The 9,320-nt window shown below is 41.8% G+C and overlaps 1 protein-coding gene across 2 annotated transcripts in view; it reads left to right on the top strand.

Annotated features, from left to right (window-relative positions):
* Positions 1 to 2,032, top strand: part of qdpra (quinoid dihydropteridine reductase a) — a 14,867-nt gene extending 12,835 nt beyond the window's left edge. The window contains exon 7 of one of the 2 annotated variants that reach the window (XM_035532447.2): positions 1,121 to 2,032. In XM_035532447.2, coding sequence (XP_035388340.1) covers positions 1,121 to 1,229 — 109 coding nt within the window. In that variant the 3' untranslated portion in view covers positions 1,230 to 2,032. Of the gene's footprint in view, positions 1 to 88; positions 583 to 1,120 lie in introns of those variants that run through there. The other variant, XM_035532449.2, reaches the window with a different exon arrangement.
* The last annotated feature ends 7,288 nt before the right edge of the window (positions 2,033 to 9,320 follow it).

Raw genomic sequence — 9,320 nt, 5'->3', positions numbered from 1 at the left:
TTTCTCTCTCTCTCTCTCTCTCTCTCTCTCTCTCTCTCTCTCTCTCTCTCTCTCTCTCATGCCTCATTTGCAATGATTATGTTATCAGGGCAGCCAGGCAAAAGGGTGGAGCAACCATAATTTCAGTGCTGGATTAGGCTGAAATAACGAGGTCACCAAGTTACTGTTGCCTTGGCAACGGCACATCCAAGAACACAGGATGCCATTGCAAATCCAGGACCTGGGAAAATCTTTTTTTTTTTTTCTCCATTTCTTTTTTTTTTGGTGCTGAGGAGAATGTCACAGTCTCCTACACTACCCAAATCTTTGTCTTTTTTACACTGTCTTTGTCTCAAAAATGAATTATAAATTGTTAGTTGTATAAATACTTTATGTCTCATGTTGTTTTTGTTTAGGGAGCCAGACCTGCATAATAACACATAAATCACACTTGAAATGACTCGGAATGCAGATTTGCATATCTTAATAAATAAGACATTTAAGACCATTTTACAATTAAAAGTTTTTCATCACAGATTAAAGCAAGATAAAAGGAAAATTGTTTAAAAGCAGTTGTACTATTGTTCAACAGGTAAAGTGACAATTAAATAAAAGAATAATTGATTCCCCTGTCTTTGAATGAACTGAAGCCAGTTTATTTCTCTGTGGTCCAGTATGAAAAGAAAATTAAGACTGGAGTGTGTCTCTCCTATATATGACCTATGGCAAGCATTCATCAGTCCTACCAGCATTCACACTGGGAAAGAGAACTGGATGAAGAAATCTGATCTTAGTGCATTCAGTTAACCATCTTTTCCCAATAAACCCTTTATTTAGAATCCACTTTGTTTAAGGAAGCTGCTTCTCCACTCTGCCTCATTGCTTTATAAAATAAGATGCAAAATTATTATGAAATTGGAACGTAGGTGTGTATTTGTAGTGTTTGTCCTACTTATTTTATCATAGAATTGGCTATGTCTCTGAGATTTCATTATGAACTGTTTCGCCAGGCAGCTAAGGCAACAATCTAAAAAAAAAAGTCTGTCTGTCTCTCTCTCTCTCTCTCTCTCTCTCTCTCTCCTTGTTGATTTCAGCTCCCTGATATTTCCTCTCTCTCTCTTTCCTTTTCATCTCTTCATAGTTCCAGAGTTTCCATCTTCAGCAGACATCATCGTTGCCATGAGACGGCAGTGAGTCTCGCCGCTGTGGGGAGACATACCGGAACATTCTGCCCCTCAGGCTTTTCATGAGCATGCCATTCAGGGGGGTGCATATTAAACTTCATATTCATGATCATATTCGATTAGCATTATCAAGTCCTTTGTTCCTAGAATGATTACCATGATGTTTGTTAATAAGGCTTACAAAAAACATGGTGATGTACAGAACTATTAGGTCTCACTTCTGTTTATTTTTGTTTTCTGCTACATTGTAGTCACTGTGGAAGTAGGGGGTTTATCTGAGTCTCTCAAGGTCCTCATTCTGTTTAAAAATTTCAGACCTCTGATTGGGCAAGATAAGTTCTGATTGGCTTGCTGCCGGTTTACCAGCAGGCTCACATCCCCTGCTGTGTAAATGCCCTTAAAATGACCCCTGCCAGTTTGCTGAGGGCATTGTGCCAATTTGGGCCAAGCACAACAGGGCAGGGGAACAGTTCAGGAGAACAGCACAGAAGAACAGTGCAGGAGAACAGTATGGAAGAAAAGTGCAGGAGAACAGTGGAGGAGATCAGTGTGGGAGAACAGTGCAGGAGAACAGTGCAGGAGAATCTGCTGCTTGTATGCTTGGCACAAACAGTAAACCTTTCTCAGTGAATAATATCAGAGGCATGTGGTGTGGAGTGACCGAGAGAGAGACAGAGAGAAGGTATGAGAGAGATCAGAGAGTGTGACCATCAATGAGTGTCAAGTAAAAAACTTTGTTATTGAAAAAAATGTTTTTTAATTTATTTTCTCTTGGATTCATTGTGATTTTCAGTATTATATTCTTGGATATAGTAGCTTTTTAGTGCAAAACTGGCCCTGATGGAAAGTATCTCGAAAAAATATTTTAATTAAAGCTATAACGTTTCAGACACATGATGCTTAAAGTGTGTTTATTTGGACATTGGTTTTATTAAACAGGGACACACATGCAAGTCAAAACAAATGATGACCAGACAGTCAGTGACAGCAGTCAACTGACATGATCGCAGTAACCTAAAGCAATACCAATGTGCTTGATTCTGATATTCCTGATGTTCTGATTCTGATATTTCCAGCACTTAGGGGACAACATACTTACATAACAGGCAATGTTGAGAACTTGCCAAAGATTGAAATACTTTTTAAAATTTGAGACGATCTACCCCAACTTTAAGTGTCTGTCTAACACTGGCAAACTGTCCATCCTATTGGATGAAAAGAAAGAAAGTAGTGCTTTAGCTGAGAAATACATATCTGCCTGCCACAAGATGAGTAACCCACCGAAACAAACACACACACACACACACACGCGCACACACACACACACACACACACTCAGACTATATTAACCAGTTTATAAAAGTTATCTGTTTATTATTTACCATCCTTATTATTTATTTATTTTATTTTATTTTCACTTTCCCTTTCACTTCTTCCAATTATTATTATTTCAGACCAATTACAGTTCTCTTCAAGTTCTATATTATAACAGAATTCTTAATTTCCATAATTGCAAAGGTTGTAATGTTGTGTAATGTTCATGTTGTAATGCTGATTTGGCAATACTATAGTTGTATTTGGTCATGCCAGTAAAGCTTACTGAACTGAACTAAACTGAACTGAACTGAAATAAGAGCTGAAAGAATGAGATATAAGAACTTCCTTTGTGGACAGTGATGGAAAGAGACATATATATATATATATATATATATATATATATATATATATATATATATATATATATATATATATATATATATATATATATATATATATATGAGAGAGAGAGAGAGAGAGAGAGAGATGGACAGTGACAGAGAGAGACAGACAGATACAAAGAGAGAGAAAGTCAGAAGAGAGAGAAGAAGACAGACAGAAGCTGAGAGCTACTGATGCTACTGTGAGGGAGCAGTATTACTATGTCTGCAGAGAAAGTCCCCAAAGGAATTTTCTGAAATCTTAAATCAAGCAGAGGTAGCCTGCTTAAACCAGTGTAGGTGATCTGTTTTAACCAGTGCAGGTAGTCTGTTTAAACCACTGCAGATAGTCTTATTTTCCAGTGCAGGTGGATTGGTTTAACCAGTGCATGTAGTCAGTTTTAATAGGTACACTGCTGGTAGGCTGTTTAAACCAGTGAAGGCATCCTCTTTAGACTAATGCAGGTAGACTAGTGCAGGTAAACTGGTTTAACAAGGTAGACCAGTTTTAATCAGTGCAAGAAGACTGGTTTAACGAGTATAGGTAACCAGAAAGTAGTCAATTTAACCACTGCAGGTAGACTGGTTTAACTGGTGCAGATAGCCTGGTTTAACCAGTATAAGTAGATTTGTTTAACCAGTGCAGGTAGCCTGGTTTAACTGCGGCAGGTAGACTGGTTTAACTGTTAAATAGAAGTGGTTACTGTAACTTAATCCTTACAGCCATTTTCAGCATTTCTAATACATTCTGTTAATCTATACATTCTGCTGTCATCTAATTCACAATCACAAGTCTCATAATATCTCATCCATATATTTCATCCATATACGTCCATGGCAACAGATAACAGAGTCCAGTTTCCCTATGTATGTCCTGTGCAGGTAAGCGTGCTCCAAGATGCAGGGTGTAGTGGAGAGAGTTATTCTGACAGTCTGTCTGCAGTACAGTGGAGGGATGCCATGCTATCTAACAACAACATGAGTTTACAATCTGCGTGAGTAGTAATCTCATGAGGCTTCAAGGGTAATCTCCAGATGTGTGTATGCGTCTGTCTGTCAGTGTCTTCATGTGTGCGTGTGCAGGTGTGTATATGTGTCTGGCTGTGTGTGTGTGTGTGTGTATCTCTGTCTGTGTGTAATCTACTGATAGAGGGTTTTGCTCCTCTCTCTGAGGCTGTAGCCAAACCCTGTGCCTGTAGTCTGTACAACATTCGAGTGAGGCCTGTTCTGTTTGTGTGAATTACATGAATATGCATATGGCAAAAACTACTCAGATATCCATATGCCCATTGCAGCTATACAGTATTACATTATTATTACATACATATTTAGTGCATATGCTCTTGTTTTATGCTAATTTACTTCTGAAGAAGACTTTATATTGATGAATTAACTTCCTCTCCAGAATAAAACCAACTTCCATATAAACTGCTTTTGAACAGCATGATATGTGACCCCCACCCCCCACCAGTGATGAATGTATAGCACATGTGCAGACATGAGTGGCATAACACTTTTCATCCCTGCACAATTGAACGCAGTAGAACGTGCAGCCACCCCTGAAGTTTCGTTGGAGCCGCTGCAGTAGCATCCACCGAGCAAGAGGAAGGGAACGCTCCCTCTTCTCCGGGGTGAAACTCGTATTCACTCTTCAGAAGTGACTCTGAAAGCCCAGGGCTGTGAACTCGCATCAGGATGTCTCCGTCAGAGGCTGTTGTTTGGTAAAGAGCAGCATCCACAAACTAAGCCCGCATGAGGAGATAAGACGGAGAGATCGAGACAGAGAGAGTGAGGGGGAGATGAAAAGAGAGAGGGAGAAAAAGAGAGAATGAGGGAGGGAGAGCGGAAGAGGTAGGTAGAGAGAAAGGGAGAAAGGGAATGCATAAGCAGACGAGAAAGAGAGATGCCATTTATGTGTGAGGAGTGTGTGGGTGTGAGCGTGCGTGTGTGTGAGGGGATGTGGGTTTGTACACATGTGCTTGCGTACGTATGCACGTGTACAGACAGAAAGAGAGCGAAGGAAAGCAAGCAAAAAGAGAGTAAGTGAGAGAAGAGAGAGAGAGAGAGAGAGAGAGAAACAGAGAGCAAGGAGGCTAAGAGCAAATGAGAGACAGAAAAAAAGAGTCTTCAGTGTGTGCGTGTGTGTGTGTGTGTGTGTGTGTGTGTGTGTGTGTGTGTGTGTGTGTGTGTGTGTGTGTGTGTGTCCAGTCTCCTACTGAGGAGGAGTGTGGGTAAAATTCCACTGCCTCGTACCGGCAGTGCTCTGCACCAGCCTGCTCCCCAGAGACTGGACTGTGTGTGCCCTAGACGCAGAGGCTCATACACACATACACAAACCAACACACACACACACACAGTCACACTCACACACACATATACACATCCAAAACCATAAACAAATACACACAGTTACAGAGTGATCATAAATTAACAATGTCTGTATGAGTTTGTCCGTGCTTCTTGGATCTGTTTGTTTTCATGTGTATGGATTTTTCTATTGTCTGTGTGTGCCTATGTGCACATGTGTGTGTGTGTGTGTGTGTGTGTGTGTGTGTGTGTGTGTGTGTGTGTGTGTGTGTATGTGTGTGCGTGTGTGTGTGTGTATCCAACAGAGGTTCAGGCAAGGCTCCTCGCTTATTAACTGACCTGCGGGGGGATGGGAGCTAGCTTGAAGAGTGGAGAGATGGGGGTAGGGGAGCGGTGTGTGTGTGTGTGTGTGTGTGTGCACGTGTGTGTGCGTGTGTGTGTGTGTGTGTGTGTGTGTGTGTGTGTGTGTGTGTGTGTGCGCGCACTTCCACACTCACTTCAGTGTGTTGCTGGTTTTATGGATGTGTGGACTGTATTCGACTCTCTCAGTCCCCATCCCTACCGCTCTACCGCTCCCTTTTCCTCCATCAATAAAACAGTGGGTGTTTCCCCACTACAAAATTATGAAATCAGAGCACATAAGACAGGGATGCTGCCATTCATCATGCCCAGTAAATGTGTTTGTAAAGATTAGCTGGTGCTTTATATTGGGCCAGAATTGAATGGTCAGTGGTCAGAGCGGGAGAGCTGGTCTGCCTGGTTAGTTGATATGGAAGTAAAGGGCCTCAGCCCTATGACTAAAGTGTAAACAGATGTTGAAGAATAGTAGTCAGAGAGAGAGCGAGAGAGAGAGAGAGAGAGAGAGAGAGAGAGAGAGAGAGAGAGAGAAAGACAAAATAGAGAAAGACAACAAGAAAGAAAGAAAGAAAAAGAAAGAGAAAAATCTGCAATGGTTGGAATGACAAATTTTGACTTGGACAGAGCTAATCAGCCTGTACAACTGAAGAATTCAGATTTGTTTGTATTTAAAGTTGTTTAATTCTGCAGTTCAGGTTTAGCGGTAGAGTGCTGCATCCAGTCTCACCTGAACCCCTGAATCTCTTCTCGCTGGGTGTGCCATCACTGCACAGCCTTTCTGTTGCCCTTTTCTCTGATGGTTAGCCCTCATGTTGTTTAAAGCTCGTGGCCTCTTTTGGGGTTATGACCTAATGAGGCAGCAATCAATAATTTGTCATTCTAATATTTTTGTTTAATATTTCTTCATTTAAACTAAATATTGTTGTGTTATAAAGAAATGGATGTTTCTCCACAAATGCTCAACAAGTTCTACTTGTCTCTATTATAAGAAGGGAGAAGTAATTGAAAGGCACCTTTCAATTAGAATTTGTTTAACTTAAATAATGAAATAAAATATTGTGCTTCAAAGTTTTTGCTTTTCTTTTTTCCCCTCTCTCTCTCTCTCCCACTTGCTCGCTCACTCTCTTCTATCCAGTGGAGAAAAAAATTCACTCTTGGCAATATGCAAATGAGGCTGCAAGCTATTACGATGCTAATGAGATTCCCCAGCAAAACGAGCAGTTCCCGTCCACGCGCAAGGGTGGATTTCATCCATATTCACAAAACATTAGTGTGTGTGTGTGTGTGTGTGTGTGTGTGTGTGTGTGTGTGTGTGTGTGTGTGTGTGTGTGTGTGTGTGTGTGAAAGAGAGAGAGAGAGAGAGAGCGAGTACATGTATGACTGTGACTTTGAATGTGAATGAATGTTAATGTATATTAGGCCCTATATAACCATTCTTGATACCAGCTCCATTGCTACTCCAGCATCTATGCCTACACTCAGCAGGTCAGTGTGACGCATCACTCACCCTTCTCAGACCGAAGCTTTTGGAACATGCCAACATTGTGCAACGTGTCTCTCAACATGAAGAAGAGAAAGAGTAGCTGGCCTTGGCTCAGCTGTAGCCAACATCTCTGTTGACCTGTTTGCCTTATCTGGTAATTTACTAGTCTCCAGTGGGCCCTGGCTCATTACTCTGGCCTCTAGTGGCTTTGGTTCATTACACTGGTTTCCAGTGGTACTGGGTCATTATGTTGGTCTCCAGTGGGAACTGGGTCATTACACTGTTCTCCAGTAGGCACTGTCTTTATGCTGGTCTCCAATAGGTCCTGGATTATTAATCTGGGCTCAAGTGGCATTGGGTCATTACACTGGTTTCCAGTGGGTACTGGGTGATTGCACTGGTCACCAGTACATGTTGAAGGCTTTGAAATTCACTGAGTAGTTTGCGATGTAGACCTGCAAGAAGACCTTTGTTTGTAAACAAATGATTCCTAATTAAGCAGAAATTGAATTAATCAGTTAATTATGTCAGAAATTGTAAAATGGCCTTCTCTGTCCATTGTACTGATATGGAGGATAACAAAAATTATTTCCACTAAAGATGAAGATAGCAAATATACAGTCCCTCCAGTGCATAAGAACCTAGGCTAAAAGAAACTTCAGATGCATTACAGAAACAAAGCTAGGGCAGCCTGATACAATATAATTGATACAGAACTATTATCATGGGGGGTAAACTTAAACAGATGTGATTTCCAAAATAATGCATTATGTCTCTGAATAAACTAAGATTCCTGAGGACAAATGTCTATGCAAATGTGTGCGATTGTGCATGTGTGTGCACACGCGTGTTTGGGTTCAAACCTGCCGTGGAGCCGCCATGCACTGCGCACCATAGTAGGTTACCATAGTAACAGCGGGGAGCCTGGCAGAGAAGTGTCTATATGTGTCCTGACCCATTTCGATTTTCCCCTCTCGCACCTCAGTATGCCTATCTCCCCCGCGCGCGCACACACACGCACGCACAAACAATCCCAATTAAAACCCAGGCTAGACCCAGACTCTCGCTCCCTTTCTCCTTACTAGTAACCACTCGGTCTCAGTTGTAGAAAAGTCACATAGTGAGATTTTTTTCCCAGCTGAGCCACTCGTGTAGTGATCATTTCCGAACAAAATGCACACATGGTCACAGACCACCGAAACTCGCTTTTGGCAAACATGCCGGCCCTTCTGGAAATGCCAATTGGAAAGGTCTTGAGATATTAAATAATGTAATTTTTAATTAAGGATTTATTAATAGATTTTTTTCCTTCACTAACTTTCATAATTACCTATTTCTTTGCCTGAGGCATTTGCAGTCGAACTTTCATTTATCTGAGTTGGTTAAACCTTTCATCTCTGATATCCAACAAAACACAAATCTCATCACGCTTAATTAAAATGCTGAAGTTGCGCGAAAGGGTTCGACGTGGGCTCAGTACGGACGCGAAAACGACCGTTAAAACCCCTAGAGATGGATGAGCCATCGACACACTCACCTTTAGCCCAGGACAGTTTCCAAAAGCGCTCGGGGGGTGGGAGTAGCGCTCTGAACACGCTCGCGACTGGCTGAGGCTCACGACGCCACGAGGCATTCGACAGCAAAGATACGGCCCGGGTCACTGGTCTCTAACTTCGCTGCTAATCTATCACACTTCCAGGTTCTCACCACCATGACAGAAACCCGTACTTAAGTTTGTTCCTCAGTAGTGATTTCCATGTTTATTAGGTTTCATACTACTTAACTTTCCATATGCAAATCGTCTGAAAAGGAACCAAGAGGTACCTACACAGGCCTGTGTTACTTTATAGGGGCCGGGCAGTGGCACGGCGTTTATGGATGCACAATGTTGCTCCTGAACTATTGGCTTCAGTAACCCCATGCAATACAATAGAGAGCTATTTTTAATTTTTCCTTGAAACCTATGGGATGTAGCAAGCATCACACATTGATAACAGACACGCATGTGTGTTTGATGAAGAGTGATGATGATTTCAAGGCAAGGCAGCTTTGATTCGCCTCAGGTATCCATCCACTGACATATCTGCTGAGGCAGAGTTATTAAGTTGTCTTTAGTTTTTACCAAAGTTATTTTACTTGAACACTATTAAGAGCATCCAAGTCGTATACGTTTAAAGCATTCTAACGCTGGGTATGCTTATCTAGCTTGCCTTCAACAATGTTCCCGTGCAACCTGCAGCTATCCAATGAGAGCGCGCGCCTCCTCCCTTCTCCCTCTCCTCGCCTCTCCCGCCTCCCCCGGACGCTCGCAGC

Source organism: Electrophorus electricus, chromosome 16, assembly GCF_041902795.1.
Source record: "Electrophorus electricus isolate QZ-2024a chromosome 16, ASM4190279v1, whole genome shotgun sequence".
Classification (NCBI taxonomy): Eukaryota; Metazoa; Chordata; class Actinopteri; order Gymnotiformes; family Gymnotidae; genus Electrophorus; species Electrophorus electricus.
The sequence above is the reverse complement of the archived record's forward strand: the minus strand, read 5'-3'. Positions and strand labels throughout refer to the sequence as shown.